General features: G+C 36.9%; 1 protein-coding gene across 2 annotated transcripts in view; it reads left to right on the top strand.

Moving 5' to 3' along the window:
- Positions 1-26768, top strand: part of prex1 (phosphatidylinositol-3,4,5-trisphosphate-dependent Rac exchange factor 1) — a 252337-nt gene that overhangs the window by 41022 nt on the left and 184547 nt on the right. For both annotated transcript variants that reach the window (XM_062057106.1, XM_062057114.1), the window contains exons 2-3: positions 14088-14153; positions 14243-14365. In XM_062057106.1, the coding sequence (XP_061913090.1) occupies positions 14088-14153; positions 14243-14365 (189 nt within the window). The remainder of the gene's footprint in view (positions 1-14087; positions 14154-14242; positions 14366-26768) is intronic.

The following is a 26768-nucleotide window of genomic DNA, read 5'->3' on the forward strand; positions in this document are numbered from 1 at the left end:
TAAGTCATATTTATCTTTATTTTGTTTTGGTTTCAATGCTTCCATCTCAGATCAACTTTCAGATTATATATTATATTTTTCTGGGTTTTTTTTCTGTTTTCATGACACTTGTTTGCACTTTTTTTCCATTTTGTATATGTTTTTTTGTTTTTTTTCTCCGTATTTGTATTATAAAATACAAAAATGACACCCTCTGGCTTCTCAATGTGCTGCACAGATGTGGTGACAAGGGGGGGCGTGAGGGTTGTCGCGGCAACAAAGAACCTTTCAGTCCGGTTCTCAACGCGACCCTCGGCCTTGTGATGGCTGCCGTCATTGTTCCCTAACAAAAGCACGCAGGTTTGCTTGGCCAGGATAGCCACGCTCTCCTGTTGGAACGCAACACTTTCGTAATCCTCATTAGGCAAAGGTGACTTTTTTATCAACATGCTCCTTACAAAAACTGCGTCCTCTGCAGTGGACATTTGTGTTCTTCTGAAATTTTGTAACGTTGACAAAACAAAAATGGAGCAACATCAATCTACGTTCCTTGAATGTTACTAAGCACTTATTCATTGCTGTTGTTTCAAACTATCTTAGTGATTAGCAGGCTCGCTCACTTGGTGTGTAACATGTTTATGGTGTCATCCTCCAGTGATAAACTGTGTGTGGAGTAGGGCTGGGCGATATATCGATATACATATATATATATATATATCGCGGGTTTGTCTCTGTGCGATATAGAAAATGACTATATCGTGATATTCGAGTATACGTTCTCACACACTTGCTTTTAGCTGCTGGCATTACACGGCAGGCTCTCCTCGCTCTTTCCTGTGTCTCCTTCTTACAGACAGACAAGCGCACCTTCTTACTGTCACGACATACGTCACATACGTATACGCCCTCGCGCAGCAAAGAGGTAGCAGCATGGGTAACGTTAGCTGTGATGCTAGCGCAGCCGTGCGAGTGGTTATACGAGAGATAGAAAGTGCGAATCTGGTAACAAATGAAGGAATAATTAATTCCCCCAAAAAACAGCAGGGGGTCCAGGCACGTGCACACATAGGGCCCTATGGGTGCTCGAGCCCCTGCCCTTTTTTGCCTCGTCTTAAAAAGTGCCCTCTGCCTGTGTTTTTTTGTGTTTTCTTTCCCTTTAAACAACATTAATAAATTCCTGTCAGAGCTGTAAAAAAAACAGCTGTACAAAAACTCCATGTTTTCTTGTAATACCGGGTTGTTTGAGTCTGCCGTTCCGCCAGAGAGAGAGAGAGAGAGAGAGGGTGAGTGTGAGTAAGTGAGAAGAGAGAGAGCCAACTGCGCCCCTGAGACTAGGTGACAGTGGAGCAAGTTGAACCTGTGAGTTATGGTCTAGTCGCCGTCCACTTATTCAGCATCTAATATGGGTAATATTTCAGAAAAACGCTGTATTATTCCATTATTCAATGTGTCAGCTTCTGTTTTTGCCGGACGTCGGAGCACGGCGCATCAATTGAGCACGGCACATCAAGTCCGCACAGAGCAGAGCGGATCGTGCGGGACAGGAAGTAATGAACAAAATACAAAATAAAACACCGGGTTAATTTTCAAAATAAAATGCACTGTGTTTACGGCGGATCACATTTTTCTCACAGTAGAGTTTTAGATATAAAGTTTATTGTGACTTTGCTATTACTGTGTGGGTTAACAAAATAATAATAATGATAATAATAACAATAATAAGAAGAATAAAAATGATAATGATAATAATAATAATAATTATTATTATTATTAATAATAATAATAATAATAACACAAATTTCAGCATTCTGGGGATATAAGATATAGGTTATCTGTTAGGAATATTACCATCTGTATTTAAACTTGATTCCTGTTGATTATGCCTGCAGCACAATGCCAAAAAAAGAAAGGATACAGCCCTACTGGCCCCTGGTCAATATTTTTGGCCCTGTACTGCGTTTCAGTTGTGAGAAAGTGAGAAAGACCATAAATTACAACTTGATGGTGTTTTCATCAAGTTAAGGGAAGAAGGACAGATTTTCACATTGAAGTTTTTTTCCATTTGGGTATTTATTTTCGTATTTTTTTTCAAAGTTCATGTTGCACTGTTCAATATTAAAGTGCTTATTTTTAACAATAAATAGCCTAATAATAAACCAGTGTTTTGTTGCTTTTTATGTCTTCCAAGCCTATGATAATGTGAATTAACTCATTATGACAATAATTTGTTGACACAAAAGAAATGGCAATCACTTTTACCTACAAAGGACACACAGCTAAGTAGTTAGCTTCCTATTATCACATTTTATTTTACATTAATTTCCATATTGTGTAAAGGACCAAAAAAAAAATTCCTGCCCTTTTCTGACTTTGAGCCCCTGCCCCTCTATAATCATGTGCACGTCCCTGAGGGGGTCCATCGTCTGGCGGTGGTTTGGCTTCAAGTGGGAATATGTCGAACAGACAACCCTAATTTGTCAAGTGTGGGGCGAAAGCGTTGCTATAAAAAGTAGCATTACTGCTAATATGTAGCATCATTTGAAAAGTCACCTGCTAGAGAATGAAGAAGAAGAGGTGCTTACTCCGCATGTCAACATCTCCGTTCGGTGCCACACGCCCACACCATCAAAATGCCGAGGCATTAATGTCACACACATTTTTACAGATTGCACATGCTTTTTAACAACTTATTTGGATCCCAAAGTTGATTAGTATTAGTTATTACAATCAAAATGTCAGCTTTTTCTCATTACATTACGTTTTGTTGCTCTTTTTTTAAATTATTATTTTTTTCATTGTTAGATTTAATTTCAATTAGGCCTGCAGCAGGTGATTACAATCAATGCTCGTAGCCACCAGGCGTATCTTAAGGAGCGCAGAGAACGCAAACTAACAAGCAAATATAGGAGAATCATAACAAAAACAACACAGGCCCGACCGGAAGGGGCCGGTCATGACAGTGTTCCCCCCCTTAAGGGACGGATTCCAGGCGTCTCTGAAACAAGTCCAAAGGTGGGGCGAAGAGGAGGTCCGTGTGTGAAACACGCTGGGCTCGGCCTTCTCATGCGGCGGTCTACTGATCGCTAAACAGATGCAGGTGAATACAATCAGGGCTCCTAGCAACCAGGCGTAACTAAGGAGCCCTGAGAGCGCAACCTAACTTGTCTGGCAGTTGATTCTTTGCATGGAGTGAGAAGAGGAAGTCAAAACGAAGAATTTGTGGTTAAAAGTGGAAAAGTCAGTTTTTGGATGTTTTCAAAGGGACCGTAGTCAGACCAATGTAGTCTGTACATGATGCAGGGCAAGAGCGCTAATACCACACCACCTTAACTCACCCTTTAGAGCCCAGCTATAACTTCCTGGCACTAAACCTAAAAATAGTTCTTCTCAGGTTTCCCTATGTTTTATATTTTATATTTGTCATTTTAACCACGACTCATTTGGTCAAAGTCCCTAGGAGGAGTTCGTTAAAGTATGACCCTTTTTTTGGCTGAAAAATGGACAAAAACCATCGGAGTAAAGTTGGGCCCCATGCCACGCCCACATCTTATGGTGTAGGAATTTTTTTTCTGTAATTTATCATCGCCTATATGTGGAATATTTGTCATTTTAACCACGACTCATTTGGTCAAAGTCCTTAGGAGGAGTTAGTTAAAATACAACCCCTTTTTTCGCCGAAAGATGGCAGACGAAAATCAAGATGGCCGACTTCCTGTTCGTTTTCAGGTATGGATTCCTGAGGCTTTTACGTGCGTCTTGTCACGATAGACGTCTACCGTGATTTTTGTGTCGATACGCGAAACTGGGGATTTTTAGTATGTAGGGGCCTCCAGAAGGCGTCCACACGTATAAACATGGGGACTTTTAGTATGTAGGGGCCTCTAGAAGGCGTCCAAACGTATAAACATGGGGACTTTTGGTACGTTAGGGGCCACCAGAAGGCGTCCAAACATATAAACATGGGGACTTTTGGTATGTTAGGGGCCTCCAGAACACGTCCAAACGTATAAACATGGGGACTTTTGGTATGTTAGGGGCCTCCAGAAGACGTCCAAACGTATAAATATGGGGACTTTTGGTATGTTAGGGGCCTCCAGAAGACGTCCAAATGTATAAATATGGGGACTTTTGGTATGTTAGGGGCCTCCAGAAGGCGTCCAAACGTATAAATATGGGGACTTTTGGTATTTTAGGGGCCTCCAGAAGGCCTCTAGTTCTTAACCTGGGTTCGGTCGAACCCTAGGGGTTCGGTGAGTCGTCCTGAGGGGTTCGGCGGAGGTCAAAACACACCCGACTCATCGTGTAAATAAAAACTTCTCCCTATCGGCGTATTACGGATACGGCAACAGTAGAAGTCAGACTGATTTGCAGGTGTGTAATTTGTTGTGAGTTTATGCAGTGTGTTGGTTTTGTTCTTTGAACAAGGTGATGTTCATGCACGGTTCATTTTGTGCACCAGTAAAAAAACATGGTAACACTTTAGTATGGGGAACATATTCACCATTAATTAGTTGCTTATTAACATGCAAATTAGTAACATATTGGCTCTTAACTAGTCATTATTAAGTACTTATTAATGCCTTATTCAGCACGGCCTTATTATAACCCTAAGCCTCTAACCCTGGCCCTAACCCTAACCAAATAACTCTAAATTAAGTCTTTGTTACTTAGAATATGTTCCCCATACTAAAGTGTTATCAAAAACATATAACTTTGAAAAAATTTTTTTTTTTATTTTTCACTAAAGAAGGTTTCGGTGAATGCGCATATGAAACTGGTGGGGTTCGGTACCTCCAACAAGGTTAAGAACCACTGCTCTAAACGTATAAACATGGGGACTTTTGGTGCATGTTAGGGGCCTCCAGAAGGCGTCCAAACATATAAATATGGAGACTTTTGGTGCATGTTAGGGGCCTCTAGAAGGCGTCCAAACGTATAAACAAGGGGACTTTTGGTGCATGTTAGGGGCCTCTAGAAGGCGTCCAAACGTATACACAAGGGGACTTTTGGTGCATGTTATTGGCCTCCAGAAGGTGTCCAAACGTATAAACAAGGGGACTTTTGGTGCATGTTAGGGGCCTCCAGAAGGTGTCCAAACATATAAACATGGTGACTTTTGGTGCATGTTAGGGGCCTCCAGAAAGTGTCCAGACGTATAAACAAGGGGACTTTTGGTGCATGTTAGGGGCCTCCAGAAGGTGTCCAAACGTATAAACAAGGGGACTTTTGGTGCATGTTAGGGGCCTCTAGAAGGCGTCCAAACGTATAAACAAGGGGACTTTTGGTGCATGTTATTGGCCTCCAGAAGGTGTCCAAACGTATAAACAAGGGGACTTTTGGTGCATGTTAGGGGCCTCCAGAAGGCGTCCAAACGTATAAACAAGGGGACTTTTGGTGCATGTTAGGGGCCTCCAGAAGGTGTCCAAACATATAAACAAGGGGACTTTTGGTGCATGTTAGGGGCCTCTAGAAGGTGTCCAAAAGTATAAACAAGGGGACTTTTGGTGCATATTAGGGGCCTCCAGAAGGCGTCCAAACATATAAACAAGGGGACTTTTGGTGCATGTTAGGGGCCTCTAGAAGGTGTCCAAACGTATAAACAAGGGGACTTTTGGTGCATATTAGGGGCCTCCAGAAGGCGTCCAAACATATAAACAAAGGGACTTTTGGTGCATGTTAGGGGCCTCCAGAAGGTGTCCAAACATATAAACAAGGGGACTTTTGGTGCATGTTAGGGCCCTCCAGAAGGTGTCCAAACATATAAACAAGGGGACTTTTGGTGTGTGTTAGGGGCCTCCAGAAGGCGTCCAAACATATAAACAAGGGGACTTTTGGTGCATGTTAGGGGCCTCTAGAAGGCGTCCAAACGTATAAACAAGGGGACTTTTGGTGCATGTTATTGGCCTCCAGAAGGTGTCCAAACGTATAAACAAGGGGACTTTTGGTGCATGTTAGGGGCCTCTAGAAGGCGTCCAAACGTATAAACAAGGGGACTTTTGGTGCATGTTAGGGGCTTCCAGAAAGCGTCCAAACATATAAACAAGGGGACTTTTGGTGCATGTTAGGGGCCTCTAGAAGGCGTGCAAACATATAAACAAGGGGACTTTTGGTGCATGTTATTGGCCTCCAGAAGGTGTCCAAACGTATAAACAAGGGGACTTTTGGTGCATGTTAGGGGCCTCCAGAATGCGTCCAAACATATAAACATGGTGACTTTTGGTGCATGTTAGGGGCCTCCAGAAGGTGTCCAAACGTATAAACAAGGGGACTTTTGGTGCATGTTAGGGGCCTCCAGAAGGCGTCCAAACATATAAACATGGTGACTTTTGGTGCATGTTAGGGGCCTCCAGAAGGTGTCCAAACGTATAAACAAGGGGACTTTTGGTGCATATTAGGGGCCTCCAGAAGGCGTCCAAACTTATAAACAAGGGGACTTTTGGTGCATGTTAGGGGCCTCCAGAAGGTGTCCAAACGTATAAACAAGGGGACTTTTGGTGCATGTTAGGGGCCTCTAGAAGGCGTCCAAACGTATAAACAAGGGGACTTTTGGTGCATGTTAGGGGCTTCCAGAAAGCGTCCAAACATATAAACAAGGGGACTTTTGGTGCATGTTAGGGGCCTCCAGAAGGCGTCCAAACATATAAACAAGGGGACTTTTGGTGCATGTTAGGGGCCTCTAGAAGGCGTGCAAACGTATAAACAAGGGGACTTTTGGTGCATGTTATTGGCCTCCAGAAGGTGTCCAAACGTATAAACAAGGGGACTTTTGGTGCATATTAGGGGCCTCCAGAAGGCGTCCAAACGTATAAACAAGGGGACTTTTGGTGCATGTTAGGGGCCTCCAGAATGCGTCCAAACATATAAACATGGTGACTTTTGGTGCATGTTAGGGGCCTCCAGAATGCGTCCAAACATATAAACAAGGGGACTTTTGGTGCATGTTAGGGGCCTCCAGAAGGCGTCCAAACATATAAACAAGGGGACTTTTGGTGCATATTAGGGGCCTCCAGAAGGCGTCCAAACGTATAAACAAGGGGACTTTTGGTGCATGTTAGGGGCCTCCAGAATGCGTCCAAACATATAAACATGGTGACTTTTGGTGCATGTTAGGGGCCTCCAGAAGGTGTCCAAACGTATAAACAAGGGGGCTTTTGGTGCATGTTAGGGGCCTCCAGAAGGCGTCCAAACATATAAACATGGTGACTTTTGGTGCATGTTAGGGGCCTACAGAAGGTGTCCAAACGTATAAACAAGGGGACTTTTGGTGCATATTAGGGGCCTCCAGAAGGCGTCCAAACTTATAAACAAGGGGGCTTTTGGTGCATATTAGGGGCCTCCAGAAGGCGTCCAAACTTATAAACAAGGGGGCTTTTGGTGCATGTTAGGGGCCTCCAGAAGGTGTCCAAACGTATAAACAAGGGGACTTTTGGTGCATATTAGGGGCCTCCAGAAGGCGTCCAAACATATAAACAAGGGGACTTTTGGTGCATGTTAGGGGCCTCCAGAAGGTGTCCAAACATATAAACAAGGGGACTTTTGGTGCATGTTAGGGGCCTCCAGAAGGTGTCCAAACATATAAACAAGGGGACTTTTGGTGCATGTTAGGGGCCTCCAGAAGGTGTCCAAACATATAAACAAGGGAACTTTTGGTGCATGTTAGGGGCCTCCAGAAGGTGTCCAAACGTATAAACAAGGGGACTTTTGGTGCATGTTAGGGGCCTCCAGAAGGCGTCCAAACATATAAACAAGGGGACTTTTGGTGCATGTTAGGGGCCTCCAGAAGGTGTCCAAACATATAAACAAGGGAACTTTTGGTGCATGTTAGGGGCCTCCAGAAGGTGTCCAAACATATAAACAAGGGGACTTTTGGTGCATGTTAGGGGCCTCCAGAAGGCGTCCAAACGTATAAACAAGGGGACTTTTGGTGCATGTTAGGGGCCTCCAGAAGGCGTCCAAACGTATAAACAAGGGGACTTTTGGTGCATGTTAGGGGCCTCCAGAAGGCGTCCAAACATATAAATATGGAGACTTTTGGTGCATGTTAAGGGCCTCCAGAAGGCGTCCAAACATATAAACAAGGGGACTTTTGGTGCATGTTAGGGGCCTCTAGAAGGTGTCCAAACGTATAAACAAGGGGACTTTTGGTGCATGTTAGGGGCCTCCAGAAGGTGTCCAAACGTATAAACAAGGGGACTTTTGGTGCATGTTAGGGGCCTCCAGAAGGCGTCCGAACATATAAACAAGGGGACTTTTGGTGCATGTTAGGGGCCTCTAGAAGGCGTCCAAACGTATAAACAAGGGGACTTTTGGTGCATGTTATTGGCCTCCAGAAGGTGTCCAAACGTATAAACAAGGGGACTTTTGGTGCATGTTAGGGGCCTCCAGAAGGTGTCCAAACGTATAAACAAGGGGACTTTGGTGCATATTAGGGCCTCCAGAAGGCGTCCAAACATATAAACAAGGGGACTTTTGGTGCATGTTAGGGGCCTCCAGAAGGTGTCCAAACATATAAACAAGGGAACTTTTGGTGCATGTTAGGGGCCTCCAGAAGGTGTCCAAACGTATAAACAAGGGGACTTTTGGTGCATGTTATTGGCCTCCAGAAGGTGTCCAAACGTATAAACAAGGGGACTTTTGGTGCATGTTAGGGGCCTCTAGAAGGCGTCCAAACGTATAAACAAGGGGACTTTTGGTGCATGTTAGGGGCTTCCAGAAAGCGTCCAAACATATAAACAAGGGGACTTTTGGTGCATGTTAGGGGCCTCCAGAAGGCGTCCAAACATATAAACAAGGGGACTTTTGGTGCATGTTAGGGGCCTCTAGAAGGCGTGCAAACGTATAAACAAGGGGACTTTTGGTGCATGTTATTGGCCTCCAGAAGGTGTCCAAACGTATAAACAAGGGGACTTTTGGTGCATGTTAGGGGCCTCCAGAATGCGTCCAAACATATAAACATGGTGACTTTTGGTGCATGTTAGGGGCCTCCAGAAGGTGTCCAAACGTATAAACAAGGGGGCTTTTGGTGCATGTTAGGGGCCTCCAGAAGGCGTCCAAACATATAAACATGGTGACTTTTGGTGCATGTTAGGGGCCTACAGAAGGTGTCCAAACGTATAAACAAGGGGACTTTTGGTGCATATTAGGGGCCTCCAGAAGGCGTCCAAACTTATAAACAAGGGGGCTTTTGGTGCATATTAGGGGCCTCCAGAAGGCGTCCAAACTTATAAACAAGGGGGCTTTTGGTGCATGTTAGGGGCCTCCAGAAGGTGTCCAAACGTATAAACAAGGGGACTTTTGGTGCATATTAGGGGCCTCCAGAAGGCGTCCAAACATATAAACAAGGGGACTTTTGGTGCATGTTAGGGGCCTCCAGAAGGTGTCCAAACATATAAACAAGGGGACTTTTGGTGCATGTTAGGGGCCTCCAGAAGGTGTCCAAACATATAAACAAGGGGACTTTTGGTGCATGTTAGGGGCCTCCAGAAGGTGTCCAAACATATAAACAAGGGAACTTTTGGTGCATGTTAGGGGCCTCCAGAAGGTGTCCAAACGTATAAACAAGGGGACTTTTGGTGCATGTTAGGGGCCTCCAGAAGGCGTCCAAACATATAAACAAGGGGACTTTTGGTGCATGTTAGGGGCCTCCAGAAGGTGTCCAAACATATAAACAAGGGAACTTTTGGTGCATGTTAGGGGCCTCCAGAAGGTGTCCAAACATATAAACAAGGGGACTTTTGGTGCATGTTAGGGCCTCCAGAAGGCGTCCAAACGTATAAACAAGGGGACTTTTGGTGCATGTTAGGGGCCTCCAGAAGGCGTCCAAACGTATAAACAAGGGGACTTTTGGTGCATGTTAGGGGCCTCCAGAAGGCGTCCAAACATATAAATATGGAGACTTTTGGTGCATGTTAAGGGCCTCCAGAAGGCGTCCAAACATATAAACAAGGGGACTTTTGGTGCATGTTAGGGGCCTCTAGAAGGTGTCCAAACGTATAAACAAGGGGACTTTTGGTGCATGTTAGGGGCCTCCAGAAGGTGTCCAAACGTATAAACAAGGGGACTTTTGGTGCATGTTAGGGGCCTCCAGAAGGCGTCCGAACATATAAACAAGGGGACTTTTGGTGCATGTTAGGGGCCTCTAGAAGGCGTCCAAACGTATAAACAAGGGGACTTTTGGTGCATGTTATTGGCCTCCAGAAGGTGTCCAAACGTATAAACAAGGGGACTTTTGGTGCATGTTAGGGGCCTCCAGAAGGTGTCCAAACGTATAAACATGGGGACTTTTGGTATGTTAGGGGCCTCCAGAAGACGTCCAAACGTATAAACATGGGGACTTTTGGTATGTTAGGGGCCTCCAGAATGTGTTCAAACGTATAGAAAAAAACCCAGCAAATTGAATCGTGCCCTTGCAGGGCTTGCTCCACTGCTCGGGCCCCAGTGACCGATGCAGAGCCATTTAAAGAGACTTTTCAGCCGGACTTAAAGGTCCATTTCCTCCTCACGACAAGAGTGGTTTTGTGTGCCGTTGACTTCCTCCATTCCTCGCCGTCACAAAGAGAATTGCGGCGAAGGCAACCCCGGCCCTTGGCAACGCCATTCATCACGGTGGGGCGGGAAGCAGAAGCAAGAAGAGGAAGGGAGGGGGAGGGAGAGGGGCAGCGATGGACATCTCTGCAGACGGCGGGCCCTCAGACGGTGCAGTGTGGGATGAACGCTGGCAGACAGCAAAATGGAGAAGAAAAGATTCACATCCCTTTTTTTCTTTCGCTTTTGCACGTGGACCAAAGTCTGAGACGTGTTGTCGTCTTGCTGGGAAAAAGGTTCGTTAGTGTCGCTGCTTCTCCTGCGTCACACCTGGGAGTCTGGCACCTGGCACTCAACGCCAGTAGGAACTAAACAACCATTCACATTCACATCCAGATCCAGATGTTGATTCATTCTATTCTCAATCCATTCATTGTCAAATTTCTATTTGGTGAACGTAATTTTTTCCCAAGCATGAGAATGACTAAATGAAGTAAAACATCAACACTATACAAGTGTTGGCGGCACAACACATTGATTCGGATCGCAATTCTTCTTCATCTCGGAAAAATCGATTTAAGAAGAAAAAAAAAGAAGTTTTTGCTGAGTTAGCGCCGAAGAACACATGGTCTCCTAAAATATGATCCAGTGTTTCCATTTACTGTGGAACCTCGATTTACACACTTAATTGGTTCTTGAACACTATAATGTGTGTGTGTGTGTGTGTGTGTGTGTGTGTGTGTGTGTGTGTGTGTGTGTGTGTGTGTGTGTGTGTGTGTGTGTGTGTGTGTGTGTGTGTGTGTGTGTGTGTGTATGTATATATTCATGTATTTATATTATACTTGCCAACCCTCCCGAATTTTAGTGCCCCTCCCAAAAATCTCCCGGGGCAACCATTCTCCCGAATTTCTCCCGATTTTCACCCGGAAAACAATATTGAGGGCATGCCGTGATGGCACTGCCTTTAGCATCCTCTACAACCTGTCGTCGTGTCCGCTTTTTCTCCATAAAAACAGCGTGCCTGCCCAGTCACATGTTGTATGCGGCTTCTTCAGACACACGTAAGTGACTGCAAGACATACTTGATCAACAGCCATACAGGTCACATTGAGGGTAGCCGTATAAACAACTTTAACACTGTTACAAATATGCGCCACACTGTGAACCCACACCAAACAAGAATGACAAACACATTTCGGGAGAACATCCGCACCGTAACACAACATAAACACAACAGAACAAATACCCAGAATCCCTTGCAGCCCTAACTCTTCCGGGCTACAATATACACCCCCCCCCCCAACCCCGGCCCCCTACCCCCACACACACACCTCAAGCGCCCCCCCCCCCCCCCCATCTCCCGAATTCGGAGGTCTCAAGGTTGGCAAGTATGATTTATATGTGTGTATATATATATACATATATATACAAAGATATATATATATAGAGATATATATATGTGTGTGTATATATGTATATGTGTATGTGTATGTGTATATATATATATATACTGTATATATATATATATATATATATATAATAAATGTATATATATATATGTATATATATAAAAAGATATATATGTATGTATAATATTATAAATATAATATATATATATATATATATATATATATATATATATATATATATATAAATGCTATATCTATATATATACTCTCTCTATGTGTATATATATATATATATATATATATATATATATATATATATATATATATATATATATATATATATATATATATATGCAGTATATACTGGATATATATAGCATTTATAAATATATATATATATATGCAGTATATACTGGATATATATAGCATTTATAAATATATTTATATTTATAAATGGTTGATTTATATAGGCTAGTAAGGTAAAGTTTTGTACCTGACAAGTTTCGGCTATCTTGCTTCTGCAGCCTTCATCAGAGGTGTCAAAACTTTACCTTACTAACCTAAATAAATCAACCATTTATAAATACACATTAGTAGGCTAAATGAACCTCTTCAACATATATATATATACACTACCGTTCAAAAGTTTGGGGTCACATTGAAATGTCCTTATTTTTGAAGGAAAAGCACTGTACTTTTCAATGAAGATAACTTTAAACTAGTCTTAACTTTAAAGAAATACACTCTATACATTGCTAATGTGGTAAATGACTATTCTAGCTGCAAATGTCTGGTTTTTGGTGCAATATCTACATAGGTGTATAGAGGCCCATTTCCAGCAACTATCACTCCAGTGTTCTAATGGTACAATGTGTTTGCTCATTGGCTCAGAAGGCTAATTGATGATTAGAAAACCCTTGTGCAATCATGTTTACACATCTGAAAACAGTTTAGCTTGTTACAGAAGCTACAAAACTGACCTTCCTTTGAGCAGATTGAGTTTCTGGAGCATCACATTTGTGGGGTCAATTAAACGCTCAAAATGGCCAGAAAAAGAGAACTTTCATCTGAAACTCGACAGTCTATTCTTGTTCTTAGAAATGAAGGCTATTCCACAAAATTGTTTGGGTGACCCCAAACTTTTTAACGGTAGTGTGTATATATATATATATATATATATATATATATATATATATATATATATATATATATATATATATATATATATATATATATATATATATACATACTGTATATAGCATTTATATATATATATATATATATATATATATATATATATATATATATATATATATATATATATATATATATATATATATATACTGTATATAGCATTTATATATATATATATATATACTGTATATATACTGTATATAGCATTTATATATATATATATATATATATATATATATATATATATATATATATATATACTGTATATAGCATTTATATATATATATATATATATATAAATGCTATATACAGTATATATATATATATATATATATATATATATATATATATATAAATGCTATATACAGTATATATACAGTATATATATATATATAAATGCTATATACAGTATATATATATATATATATATATATATATATATATATATATATATATATATATATATATATATATATATATATATATATATATATATATATGCTATATACAGACAAAAGCCCATTTGGTGCAACAGTGTTGCTCCAATAAAAAGGTTGTGTCAGCAAATATTTGCGGCATTTTTTTGGGACACTCTGGGGTCACCTTGTCGTCACTGCTAGCGTTAGCACAAACTGGGGTCACCTCGTCGTCACTGCTAGCGTTAGCACAAACTTGCTGTGTGAGTCGATCGGCTCTTGTCCCGGTACCGCCTAACCCTAACCCTCTATTACACGTTTTCTCTCTGCCCTCAGTCTCCTCTTGGATCCTTTTCTTTTCCTTGTTGTTGACTGCTGTGTTTTTTTCTCTTCTACTCATGGCTCCATTAGCTGTTTTCCGACTGCCCTCAGTCTCCTCTTGGATACAATGTCCTCCATTGTTGTTGTTATTGTTGTTTTCATCATTCAGTCTTCCTACAAGACTACCGTGCTCCTTGCCACACACCAAATAAACACACTTAATATTTGTTTTTGTCCTTTTCAGGCGTTTTTGCAGAGAATCAGACAAACGGCAGATGACAAGCAGTGCCTCTCACCTGAACACGTCAAGGTAAGAGTGACATTTAACACCTGCTTATCCCCCGTCCATCTGTGGGACTTCACTTCCTTCCCTTTTCCCTTCCTGTGCACACTTTGTAGATGTTGTTCTCCAACATCGAGGACATCCTGGAACTGCACAAAGAGCTGTTGTCCTCCGTGGAGGCCGTCCTGCAGCCTGAACCCCAGCCCTACCACGCTCTGGGTCACGTGTTCCTCCAATTTGTAAGTCCAATCAAGCGACGCGCACACAAACGCCTTTCAGTAAATGGCAGGGACACCCAGACTGGTACGACGATGGCGTTTGAGGGGAAAATATTCCTCAAATGTCACTTGCGATACTGCGGTAATGACATCACTTAGTGACGGTATGTCCTTTGAAAGGTGCACTATTTGGCAGCAACCAGCAGGGGCACTGTTTTTAATGTATTTAACACTTTTATAAAGGGGTCCCCAAAAATCTTTGTGTGTTTTTAAACTGCCATTACTCAAAAATAATAATGAATCAAAATCAATGTTGTTATGAACTATTGACATATTTAATGTTCCAATTACTTCACGTCAAATATTACACTTTGAAAAACATTTTGGGGGAAATATTGCATATTTTGAGTGTTTGCCATACTATAAACACTTTACTTTGGACAAAAAAGCATAAAACACATGAAAAAATTCATAAAAATGTATACTCAACAGATAGATCTAAAGTTGATTGAAATAATTAAGCTTTAAAAGTTAAAAAAAAAAAAAGATATATATATATATATATATATATATATATATATATATATATATATATATATATATATATATATATATATATATATATATATATATATATATACTGTATATATAACCTTTTTTAATACTTTTATAAGTCTGACCCTTGTGGATCCCCCCAAATTTTTTATTATTTTTTTCTAAACTGTCATTGCTGACAAAAATAATGAAATGAAATCAATGTTGTTATGAATTATTGACATATTGAAAGTTCCAATGACTTCACATCAAATATTACACTTTGAAATATTTTTTGCCACATTTTTTGTTTTTTTGCACCAAAAAGCATAAAAACATGAAAAAAATACTGAAAACGTATAATTGACGGACAGAGCTGAAGTTGATTGAAATAATTAAGCATTGAAAGTAAAAAAATAAATAAAAGTATGACCTTTTTTAACACTTTTATAAGTGGGACCCTTTTGGATCCCCAATAATTTTAGTGTTTTTTTCTTCTAAACTGTCATTGCTGAAAAAGATAACAATGAAATAAAAGCAATGTTGTTATGGAATATTGACATATTGAAAGCTCCAATTACTTCACATCAAATATTACACTTTTAAATATTTTTTGGGGAAAATATGGCATATTTTGAGTGTTTGCCATATTATAAACACTTTTCTTTGGACAAGAAAGCATAAAACACATGAAAAAATTAATAAAAATGCATATTCAACAGATATATTTAAAGTTGATTGAAATAATTAAGCATAAAAAAGTTTTTAAAAAAAAGGAAAAAAGTATGACCTTTATTAAAACTTTTATAGGTCGTACCCTTTTGGATCCCCAATCATTTTAGTGGTTTTTTTTCTAAACTGTCATTGCTGAAAAAAAAAATCATGAAATGAAATCAATGTTGTTATGAATTATTGACATATTGAAGGTTCCAATGACTTCACATCAAATATTACACTTTGAAATATTTTGCTGGCTCATTTTGTGTGTTTGACCTATAAAAAACAGTTGTTTTTGGACAAAAAAAGCATAAAAACATGAAAAACATACTAAAAACTTATAAATTGACGGATAGAGCTGAAGTTGATTGAAATACTTAAGCATTGAAAGTAAGAAAACAAACTGTATGACCTTTTTTATAGGTGGGACCCTTTTGGACCCCCAATAATTGTTGTGTTTATTTTTTATAAACAGTCATTTCTGAAAAAAAAAAATAATGAAATAAAATCAATGTTGTTATGAATTATTGACATATTGAAAGCTCCAATTACTTCACATCCAATATTATACTTTGAAATATGTTTTGGGGGAAATATGGCATATTTTGAGTGTTTGACATATTATAAACACTTTTTTTTTTTTTTTTAACAAAAAAGCATAAAAAAAACATGAAATAAATAATAAAAAACACTTTTATGAGTGGGACCCTTTTGGATCCACAATAATTTTAGTGTTTTTGGGGATCCAAAAGGGTCATTGCTCAAAAAATAACAATGAATTCAAATCAATGTTGTTATGAATTATTGACATATTTAGGGTTTCAAATAATTTGCATCAAATATTTCCCTTTGAAATATTTTTGGGGAAAATATGGCATATTTACAGTGTTTGCCATATTATAAACTTTTCTTTGGACAAGAAAGGATAAAACACATGGACAAATTTATAAAAATGTATATTGAACAGATAGATCTAAAGTTAAATTAAATAATTAAGCTTTGAAAGTAAAAAAAAAAAAAGGATGACCTTTTTGGATCCCCCAATTGTTTTTTTAAATTTTTTTCTAAACTGTCATTGCTGAAAAAAAAGAAATAAATAAAATCACTGTTGTTATGAATGATTGGCATATTGAAGGCTCCAATGCCTTCACATCAAATATTACACTTTGAAATATGTTTTGGCACATTTCGTGTTTGCCCTATAAAAAAATGTTTTTTTGGACCAAAAAGCATAAAAACATGAAAAAAATACTAAAAACGTATAAATTGACGGATAGATCTGAAGTTGATTGAAATACTTAAGCATTGAAAGTTACAAAAAAAAAAAAGTATGACCTTTTTTTATACTTTTATAAGTGGGACCCTTTTGGATCCCCAAAAATGTTGTGTTTTTTTTCTAAACTGTCATTGCTGAAAAAAAAAAAAAGAAAGAAAGAAAATCACTGTTATGAATTATTGACATATTGGTGTACCCCGCCTTCCGCCCGAATGCAGCTGAGATAGGCTCCAGCACCCCCCGCCACCCCGAAAGGGACGAGCGGTAGAAAGTGGATGGATGGATGAAAGCTCCAATTACTTCATATCAAATATTACACTTAGAAATATTTTTTGGCATATTTTGAGTGTTTGACATATTATAAACACTTTTTTTGGACAAAAATGCATAAAACACATGAATAAAAATACTAAAAATGTATATTGATAGATCTCAAGTTGATTGAAATAATGAAGCTTTGAAAGTAAAAAAAAAAAAAAAAAAGTATGACTTTTTTAATACTTTTGGATCCCCGAAATTGTAGTGGTTTTTTTTTCTTCTAAACTGTCGTTGCTGAAGAAAAAAACATTAAATCACTGTTATGGATTATTGACATATTGAAGGTTCCAATGACTTCACATCAAATATTAAACTTTGAAATATTTTTTTGGCTCATTTCGTGTGTTTGCCCTATGAAAAACTGTTTTTTTTGACAAAAAAGCATAAAAACATGAAAAAAATAAAAAAAAAACTTATAAATTGACAGATAGACCTGAAGTTGATTGAAATACTTAAGCATTGAAAGTTAAAAAAAAAAGTATGCCCTTTTTTTAACACTTTTATGAGTGGCACCCTTTTGGATCCTTGAGAATTTTAGTGTTGTTTTTTCTTAACTGTCATTGCTCAAAAAAAAAAAGAAATAAAATCAATGTTATGTATTATTGACATATTTCACATCAAATATTCCAAATATGTGTGTGTTTGCCCTATCAAAAACAAAGGTTTTGGACAAAAAAAAATCATAAAAACATGAAAGAAAATACTAAAAACTTACAATGGACAGATAGATCTGAAGTTGATTGAGAGACTTAAGCATTGAAAGTAAAATTATTATTATTAAACTATTTAAGTTTCCAATTATTTCACACCAAATATTACTACCCTTTAAAATATTTTGGGAGGAAATATTGCATATTTTGTGTGTTTGCCCTACACATTTTTTTTTTTTACAAAATATGCATAAAATACATGAAAAAATAACTAATTATCGACAAATAAATCTGAAGTTGATTGAGACACTTAAGCATTAAAAGTAAAACAAAAAATGTATGACTTGTTTTTAAAACTTTTATGGGACCCTTTTGGATCCCTAAGAACTTTAGCATTTTTTTTTTTTTAAACTGTAATTGCTCAAAAAATAGTAATTAAATAAAATCAATATTATGAATTATTGACCTGTTTAAGGTTCAAATTACTTCACATCTAATATTACACTTTGAGGGAAAAGATTGCATATTTGCTGTAAAAAAACAGGTTTTTGACAAAAAGGACATAAAACATAAATAAATAAATAAATAAATGGGTTATACTTGTATAGCGCTTTTCTACCTTCAAGGTACTCAAAGCGCTTTGACAGTATTTCCACATTCACCCATTCACACACACATTCACACACTGATGGCGGGAGCTGCCATGCAAGGCACTAACCAGCAGCCATCAGGAGCAAGGGTGAAGTGTCTTGCCCAAGGACACAACGGACATGACTAGGATGGTAGAAGGTGGGGATTGAACCCCAGTAACCAGCAACCTTCCGATTGCTGGCACGGCCACTCTACCAACTTTGCCACGCCGTCCCATCCCAAAATCAACATTTTAAAAAACATAACTTCATATCGACAGCTAGACCTCAAGTTGATCCACGGAATTAAGTGATAAATAATAATAATAACTAGAAAACTGCTATCTGTGCCCTGGACCTCTGGCTGGGGGTCAGCGGAAGCCGCCGTCCTTATATTTGGTGAAGAGTGTCTGAATGCGTGAGTTTTAGGTGTAACTGTACAAAACGAGCCAAAGAGCTAGCCTAAAACAGTAGCACGTTCACATAAAAATGCTAACACTTAGCATGTGTGCTAACGATAGCATGATTACAGTGAGCATGTTTCATATACCAAGTTATATGACTCTAAGGTGTATGGCGGTGAAAATGGAAACAAAAGTCTAAAATTAGATGTAAAAGTTAGCATGCTTAAGTTAGCTTGCTAGCATGCTATCATTTGCATGCTAACAGTTAACAAGTGCCACATACCAAGTTATATGACTCTGGGGTAAACGGTAACAAAACCAGCTCAAAAAGTTAGCAATCTAATGTTAGCCTGTTAGCAAACTAACGTTACCATGCTAACAGTTAGCTTGTTTCACATACCAAGTTATATGACTCAAAGGTGTAAGAATGGGGATTTACAGTAAAAAGTGTAAACTAAGATAAAAAAGTTAGCACTTTAATGGTAGCATGCAAACAGAGTAACAAGTGTCACATACCAGGTTAAATGACAATAGGGTCAACGGTTGCAAAAATAGCTGAAAAAGCTCGCACTTTAATGGTAGCATGCTAGCATGCTAACGTTAACATGCTAACAGTTAGCTTGTTTCACATTCCTGTGACCAAAACTGTCTTGGTTTTGAAAATGAAAAATATCCAAAAGTTCGGTGTCACATAAACATTGAATATATCTTTTTGTAGCTTTATTTATTTATTTTTTTAAAACATTCCATCAATTCATCCTACTCTGCACCCCACCCCACCCCCACCTACTGTGCCACCACTCCCCTCTGTTTGAACTGGTGTGGCCTCTGGGGGCCAAACAAAGAGGTGTGTGTCCCCACTTGAAGAAGAGTCAGCCTGCAGTCATTTGACCAAGTCCAAGTTAGAACATAGTCAAAGTTCCTCTATATCAGTGGTTCTTAACCGTAGGGCCAGGGCCCATTGTTGGGCTGCGCGCGCCCCCTGAAGGGCTGGCAAAAAAAAAAGTGTTTCTCAGCTGCGGCCCGTATGTAATACACTTTTCCACCACCTGTGGGAGTAATGACAAGATCAAACAAACAGAAGAAGTCAACCCATTGAGAAATCAAAGGTGTCGGGGGCCATTTTGTTAGTTTTCACCTTCAAACACAGTACATTATATAGATAAGCCGAACTGAAATGCTAACAGTTAGCACGCTGGCCATATAGCATCAACAAAAAATATGAGCAAAAATTTGCTAAAAAAACCTAGCTTGCTAACATGTTAACAATAGCATGTCTACGGATAGCATTCGTGAAATACCAAAATATACGCCACTGAGGTGTATACCTGTTTAAATTAGCTGAAAAAAAAAATCTAGTATGCTAAAATGCTAACTGTAACATGCGTCAAGTACCAAAATATTCTATAACTCTGAGGTGTGTACATGAAAAATGTGTTTAAAATGCTAGCATGATAACGTTAGCATGCATCAAGTACCCAAATATGACTGACGTGTATGCCTACAAAATTAGCTAATAAAAACAAATATCTAGAAAATGCAATTTCATGTGAATGTTGAGGAGCCAAAGCCAAACTGAAATGTTAACAGTTAGCACGCTGGACATATAGCGTCAAGTAACCAAAAGTATGAGGAAAATTAGCTAAAACAGCTCGCGTACTAACAGTGTTAACATCAGCATGCCTATTGGTAGCATTAGTGAAATACCAAAATATACCACACTGAGGTATATACCTCCTAAATTAGCTAAAAAAATCTTGCATGCCAATGTTAGCATGCTAAAATGCTAACTCTAACATGCATCAGGTACCAAAATAATCTATAACTCTGTGGTGTGTACTTAAAAATTGTGTTTAAAATGCTAGCCTGCTAATATTAGCATGCATCAAGTACTGAAATATGACTGAGGTGTATGCCTACAAAATTAGCTAAAAAAGAAGCTAGCATACTAATGTTAGCATGCAAGTATTTCACGCCGAGATGTATCTCGCAAAATTAGCAACAAAGCTAGCATGCTAATATTGGAAGGCTAACCATAGGGCCGCAGGCGGTTAAAAAATGAGCTACTTTGGACACCTGTGAACAAATGTCGTAGAGAAGTATCTGCAGCGCAAAAATGATGACTCAAGTGGTGAAGTTGTGTTTTCATTTGCACTTCAGTGTTATTGACCGTTGAGTTCAGAAACATGTTCCTTAATAACTGTGTTTATTTATTTTACCACAACATAATTGTAAGTAAACGTATTTGTGTGGTGGTAATATTTGAGTGGGCCGTTGACTCCAATCAATTATGAATCGTTACAAATAAGAATCGCAATTAATTCAAATTTTTTGTAATCGATTTTTTTAATTGATTAAGAATCGTTACAAATAAGAATTGCAATTAATTAGATTTTTTTTTAAATCGATTTTTAAATCAATTAAGAATCGTCAAAAATAAGAATCACGATTAATTTAATTTTGTTTAAATCGATTTTTTATTTCTTTTAATCGATTAAAAATTGTTACAAATAAGAATCGCGATGTATTAGATTTTGTTTGAATTGATTTTTTTTTTAATGAAATTGTTTTCTGGTTACAAATAAGAATCGCGATCAATTTTAATATTTTTTTTAATATATTTTTTAATTTGTTTAATCGATTAAGAATAGTTACAAATTAGAATCACGATTAATAAAAAATTTTCATATTGTTTTTTAATCGATTAAGAATCGCAATTAGAGTTTTTTTAAATAATTTTTGTATTTTTTTAATCAAATTGTTTAAATATTTTTTTGATCGCTTTTTTTTTTAGATTGATTAAGAAACATTACAAATAAGAATCATGATTAAATAAATTGTATTTAAATCTTTTTTTAAAAATTGATTAAGAATAGTTACAAATAAGAATCGCGATTAATTACATTTTTTCATATTGTTTTTTAATCGATTAAAGGCCTACTGAAACCCACTACTACTGACCACGCAGTCTGATAGTTTATATATCAATGATGAAATCTTAACATTGCAACACATTCCAATACGGCCGGGTTAGATTAGTAAAATGCAATTTTAAATTTCCCGCGAAATATCCTGCTGAAAACGTCTCGGTATGATGACGTTTGCGCGTGACGTCACGGATTGTAGCGGACATTTTGGGACACTATTGTGGCCAGCTATTAAGTCGTCTGTTTTCATCGCAAAATTCCACAGTATTCTGGACATCTGTGTTGGTGAATCTTTTGCAATTTGTTTAATGAACAATGAAGACAGCAAAGAAGAAAGCTGTAGGTGGGAAGCTGTGTATTAGCGACCGGCTGCAGCAACACATACACGTAGCCGGTGTTTCATTGTTTACATTCCCGAAATATGACAGTCAAGCTTTACCATTGGCCTGTGGAGAACTGGGACAACAGAGACTCTTACCAGGAGGACTTTGAGTTGGATACACGCTACCGTGAGTACGCAGCTGCGGCTTCCAAACATTTGATCGCTTGCCCGTACGTGCGTGCCGCTATGTGCATGTCACGTACGTAACTTTGGGGAAATATGTGTGCTGTATGAACTTTACGGAGGTGAACGGTACTTTGGGCTGTGGGATTGAGTGTGTTGTGCGGGTGTTTGATTTGTATTGGCGGGTTATATGGACGGGAGAGGGGAGGTGTTTGTTATGCGGGATTACTGTTTTAGTCATTCCCAGCTGAATATCAGGTCCCACACGCCTTTCACAGCATCTTCCCTATCTGAATCGTTACAAATTAGAATCACGATAATTACATTTTTTATGTCGACTTTTAAATGACTAAGAATCGTTACAAATAAGAATCGCAATTAGATTTTTTTTAGATATATATATATATTTTTTTTAAGCAAATAAGAATCATTACAAATTAGAATCACCGACAATTAAATCATTTTAAAATCGTTTTATAATTTTTTAAAATCGATTATGAATTGTTAAAAATCAAGAATTACTATTAATTTAAAATAAATTTAAATCGCAGATATTGTTTTCCGATTACAAATCGTTACAAAAAAAAATCACGATTAATTCAACTTTTTTTTTTTTTTAGCGATTAATAATCGTTACGAATCAAAATCACGATTAATTTGATTTTAGGAGTATTTTTTTTAATCGATTAAGAATTGTTAATAAACAGGAATTGCGATTAGTTAGATTTTTTTTTAAAAACATGTTTTTCATTAAGAATCATTACAAATAAGAATCACAACTAATTCGATTTTTGAATCGATTAAGAATCGTCACAATTAATTTAATTTTGTTTAAATATATTTTTTATTTTTTTAATAGATTAAGAATCGTTACAAATAAGAATCGTGATGAATTAGAATTATTTATTTTTAGTATTATTTATTACTGATTTTTAAAAAAAATGTAATCGATTAAGAATAGCTACAAATTAAAATCACAATTATTGCATTTTTTTAATATCGTTTTTTTAATCAATTAAGAATCGCAATTAGATTAAAAAAATATATTTTTGTGAATCGAATAATTTAAAAATGTTTTTAATTGTTGTTTTTGTTTTTTTAAATTGATAAGAATCATTACAAATAATAATCGCAAAAAAAATAATCGATTTTTCAAACAATTAAGAATTGTTACCAATAAGAATCACGATGAATTAAAAATGTTTTAATCAATTTTTTTTAATCGATTAAGAATGGTTACAAATAAAAACAATTTTATCGATTAAGAATCGTTACAGATTAAAGTCACGACAATTCAATTTTTTATGTAGACTTTTAATCGATTAAGAATCGTTACAAATAAGAACGCAACAAGATTTTTTTTAGATATATTTTTTCTATTTTTTTAATCGAATAAGAATCATTACAAATAAGAATCACGGATAATTAAATATTTGTAAAATTGTGTTTTTAAAAGACAATTTTTTAAGAATTGTTAAAAATCAAGAATTGCGATTAATTAGAATTTTTTTTAAATCGCTGATTTTTTTTTGTCATTTCAAAACGTTACAAAAAAAACCCGATTAATTTGATTTTTAATTGATTTTTTATCGATTAATCATCTTTGCGAATAAAAATTACGATTAATTTGATTTTAGGAGTTGTTTTTTTTAATGGATTGATATTTGTTAATAAACAGGAATTGCGATTGTTGGCCCTGCGATGAAGTGGCGACTTGTCCAGGGTTTACCCAGCCTTCTGCCCGATTGTAGCAGAAATAGGCTCCAGCGACCCCAAAGGGAATAAGTGGTAGATGGATGGATAGATTTTTTTTTAAAAACATGTTTTTCATTGATTAAGAATCGTTACAAATAAGAATCACAACTAATTAGATTTTTGAATCGATTAAGAATCGTCTCAATTAATTTTATTTTGTTTAAATCAATGTTTTGTTTTTTTAATTGATTAAGAATCGTTACAAATAAGAATCGCGATCAATTTGAATTATTCATTTTTAGTATTATTTATTACTGATTTTTTGTTTGTTTTTGAATCGATTAAGAATAGCTACAAATTAAAATCATAATTATTCCATTTTTTTAATATCGTTTTTTAATATTGTTTTTTTAATCGATTAAGAATTGTTACAAATAAGAATTGCGATTAATTTGAATCTTTTTTTAAATCGTTACAAATAAGAACGCAATTAGATTTTTTTTTAGATAAATTTGTTCTATTTTTTTTAATCGAATAAGAATCATTACAAATAAGAATCGCAAAAAATTCAACATTTTTAAAACCTTTTTTTTTTTTTTTTTTTAGTCGATTAAGAATTGTTAAAAAATAAGAATTGCGATTAATTAAAAAAAAATTTAATTCGATTTTTTTTTTTTCCGATCACAAATCGTTATAAAAAAAGAATAATGATTAATTTGATTTTTGAGCGATTTTTTAGCGATTAATAATCATTACAAATAAAAATCACAATTAATTCGATTTTAGGAGGATTTTTTAAAATCGATTAAGAATTGTTAATAAACAGGAATTGCAATTAATTCGATTTTCTTAAATACATTTTTTAAAATTGATTAGGAATCGTTACAAAAAAATAAATATTGGGAACTCTACAAGTGACCCGTTTTCTTGCTGCCCTCAGTCTCCTCTTGGATGATTTGTATTTCATTTTGTTGTTGTTATTGCTGCGTTCAATGCAGTCTTTGGTTTATTTCTAAAGACATGCACCGGGGGACACGCCGACTAGCAGCACTAAATTGCCCCCCCCCCCCCCCAGTGACCCCTGACAAGGACGACATATATCAGGGAGTGTCTGTGGCTTGCTATGATATGCTGTGATGTTGTGGCGAGGTGACTTTCAGTGTGTAATTGGCTAGTCAGACGAGACACATGTGCTGCAGACGTCACGGTCGGTGTGGAGAATTGATTGCGGCGCGGCGAGGAGGCGGGACTCCACACTTTTTGTCTTGAAGTCAGACTTGGAGACACAGAGGTCACAGTGTGGACGCCTGCTTTCAAACTTAATTGTCTCTTTTTATTTTATTTTATTTTTTAATTAATGAATACTTTTTTTAAATTAATGAATTAGATTTGTATTTATTTGTTTTCCATTTTTTTATTTGCTTATTTATTTCTATTCATTAATTGTATTTGTATTTATTTATTAAAAATTATTTTATTTACTTATTGCATTTTTATGTATAGAAAAACAAAGCGTAAGTGATATGATAGCAAACAAATAGTGTCACGTCAGCTGTTTACTGTCCACAGTGCTACACACTTTGTGTATTATTCTGTATATATTGCATCTATATCTACCCACTTTTGGCCAAAAGGAAGTCCAAATATCAAGACTGATGAGACCAAACCAATCAGAGTATGCTTATCGCGGCCCCTGATTGGCTCAGCCTCGGATGGCAGGACTATATTGGATTAAAGGTGACTATGTCGGTGTTATTTCGTGCTCTCATAATGTAAAAAAATATATATTTAGAAGGTAGTAAACCGTTTTTTTTACACTCTAAACCAGGGGTGTCAAAGTCAAGGGCCGCGGGCCGGATCCATGAATGGCCCCCGGGATGATATTTAATTAGTATTAGAACCAGCCCGCAGGCCACAGCCGCCTGCTGCTGTTTTGCACGCACCAATACTCCATCAGTGTTGGCGCTAGGAATTTTCAAAATGGGGTCCCACAGTAAATTTTTGGGGTCCCACTTTTTTGTAAGCGTTTTGAAAACAAATTCATTATCCTGTTGTATCTCACATTCTATATTGTGTTTTGGAAAAAGGTTGTCATAAACGGTACTTAATTCAATTAAAAAATAATACAAAAAAATAATAATTGTATGCATATGTAAATTTATTCAGTTATAAACATTCATTCACTTTCTTCTTTCCTTTACCGCTGCCGGGTATTTGTTTCTATATTTTTATTGTAATGTTTTCAGAATGTGTTTGTTCTATTTTTGGCCAAAGTAAGACAAAGAAAACAATCTGAAGTTATCTTTTTTTTTAGTTTTAATGCCATGATTTTAATAGTCCGGCCCGCGTGTGAATAGATTTTCCTCCATGCAGCCCCTGAGCTAAAATTATTTTGACACCCCTGCTCTATACATATTCAACTATCGGAGCCAATAACAGCAATAGTGTATGGTCATTTAGTGTGAGCTGGGTTCTAAAAGTGAAAATGGTGATTTCACATGCACTCCAAATGATGATCATCACAGTTGAAATAAATCACACTCCAAATGATGATCATTCTAATCAAGTTGGTGGACTTTTCCATTCTCTGCTGTCTTCTTTGCCATGTACTTTGGTGTTTACATCTAAATGTCCTCCAAAAAGCACACAATGTCATTTTTTAAAAGGTAAACATGCTAGGCTGCTAGCAGCTACACAACAGCTAAGCAGACAATAGGACACAAACTAGACATAGGTAATAATCATGGAACAATAAGAGGTGACATTTGT

The sequence above is a fragment of the Entelurus aequoreus genome, linkage group LG01 (assembly GCF_033978785.1).
Source record: "Entelurus aequoreus isolate RoL-2023_Sb linkage group LG01, RoL_Eaeq_v1.1, whole genome shotgun sequence".
Classification (NCBI taxonomy): domain Eukaryota; kingdom Metazoa; phylum Chordata; class Actinopteri; order Syngnathiformes; family Syngnathidae; genus Entelurus; species Entelurus aequoreus.